Source organism: Aplysia californica, unplaced genomic scaffold (assembly GCF_000002075.1).
Source record: "Aplysia californica isolate F4 #8 unplaced genomic scaffold, AplCal3.0 scaffold00120, whole genome shotgun sequence".
NCBI classification, from domain to species: Eukaryota; Metazoa; Mollusca; class Gastropoda; order Aplysiida; family Aplysiidae; genus Aplysia; species Aplysia californica.
In genome coordinates, this window is record NW_004797390.1 from 65644 (window position 1) to 67513 (window position 1870).

A 1870-nucleotide genomic window follows, 5' to 3' on the forward strand; every position below is an offset into this window, starting at 1 on the left:
AATAATTATAATAATATAATAATATATAATTTATAACATTTATATAGCGCATGTCCAAGAAAGTAGCTCAATGCGCTTACATTGGAATACCCATTTTCAAAACCTTTCTTACTACTTCTTTTCTTCTCATGCAACAAGAGTTGCTCGCTTAGCAGGTTAGGTTTGAGCTGGGATGGGGGTGGATGGGTGGGAGACGGAGTATACTCATAGCCTTGTGCATGGTCTATGGCCTTTTCTTATTTGAACAAGAGTTATCCTGTCAGTTTGAAGGGGACTACAGATCCAGTGCTCGTAAGACCGTGCGTGGCATTTACCTGACTACGATAGCTAACTAGTGGCGACACAGACTATATTATTTTGCCTGCAATGACTAAATTGATATATAAACTGTGGGATTTACCGGCGATGGCTAAGTAGACTATGGTATTTGCCTGAAATGGCTAAGCCTGAAATGACCACTTAGACTATGGTATTTGCCTGCAATGACTAAATGGTATTTTGCCTGCGATGACTAAGCCTGAGATGACCGATTCGACTATGGTATTTGCCTGCAATGACTATATGGTATTTCCCTGCAATGACTATATGGTATTTCCCTGCAATGAGTAAATGATGTTTTGCCTTCAATGACTAAGCCTGAGATGACCAATTAGACTGTGGTATTTGCCTGCAATAACTAAGTTTTTCCATTTTTCTCTCTCCCCACCACAGTCTCCGTACCAGGCATTGCCCACGCTGTCAGCGGTGCCCGGACCTGGGGCTCCGGCGGCCAGCTACAACCCGTACATAGCCACTTCTCTGTCCACGGGGCTGCCCACGAGTCCCGAACCCAACACAGTCATGTCGCAAGCCCTGCCCCCTACCATGATTCCAGCCACCGCCAAGGCAGTCCGAGCTGATAAGTTTGAGGTAGGGTCTGCTGTCCGGAGAGGAGCACAGTTGTTTTTGGTTTGTTTTTTTGTTCTGTTTTATCACACAGATTAATGTCCTCTGCAACAGTCTAGTTTCTCTCATTTCCTTTATTATGCTGTGGTGTGATTAGACACCAGATTTCATGACATTGAACTAGATGGTGGCTCTAGTTTCTATTGCGCTGGATGGAGAGTGGCTATTTTCTTCTTTGGCAATCTGATTGATATAGCCTTGAGGGTTAAAAAAAAAACAACCTCTCATCAGGTGAAATAAGGTTTAAATTAATTTAACAATAATTGACTAAAGAATAGCATAGGCTTTGATGTCATAAATTCATTTGATGAGTTGTTCCTCTCATTACTCATGAATTGAGATTTCATGACGGAAAAAGTCTCTAAGTGTCTTAGAAGAACAAAGTTTCCCGTCAAGATTTAAAAAAAACAGCAGCTACTCTATTTCAGTGTCATGAGAAACATGTTGTACTGTAATTTGCTTTCAAATATTCAGTGGAAGTATACCTTTGTAAATGTGTGCAATTTGGTGAATAAGTCTGGAATGTATATATATCATATAAATATTGTGCTTAATTCCTTTCTGTTGTCCTTTCTTCTCTGTTAACTATTTGAAATGTTTTCTGTGGCTGGTATATTTTCCTAATAGTAGAAGACTTTGAAGAAGATAATGCAGTGCCATGAATGTTTTAATGAGTAGAAGATAGCATCACAACTGAGAAAACAATTTGTTTCACAACATTCTGAACTCTTTACTTCTTCCAGATAATGTTACAGTAATAATTGTTGGTACATTTGTGTGTCAAAAGCAAAGCTGATTATTAGTTATATTTATTAAACTTTACAAAACTGTAAAATTTAGCGTGGGATGAGTTTTTTTTCATCGAGTGGGGAAATGTTTATGGCTCTGTGTTATTCTCTCTCTCTCTCTCTCTCTCTCTCTCTCT

At 39.2% G+C, this 1870-nt stretch overlaps 1 protein-coding gene across 1 annotated transcript in view; it reads left to right on the plus strand.

Annotated features, from left to right (window-relative positions):
* The window catches only part of LOC101860319 (muscleblind-like protein 1), a gene marked incomplete at both ends in the record, with an annotated part of 73703 nt that overhangs the window by 54608 nt on the left and 17225 nt on the right, over nucleotides 1–1870 (plus strand). The window contains 1 exon segment of the mRNA XM_013081189.2: nucleotides 712–909. Coding sequence (XP_012936643.2) covers nucleotides 712–909 — 198 coding nt within the window.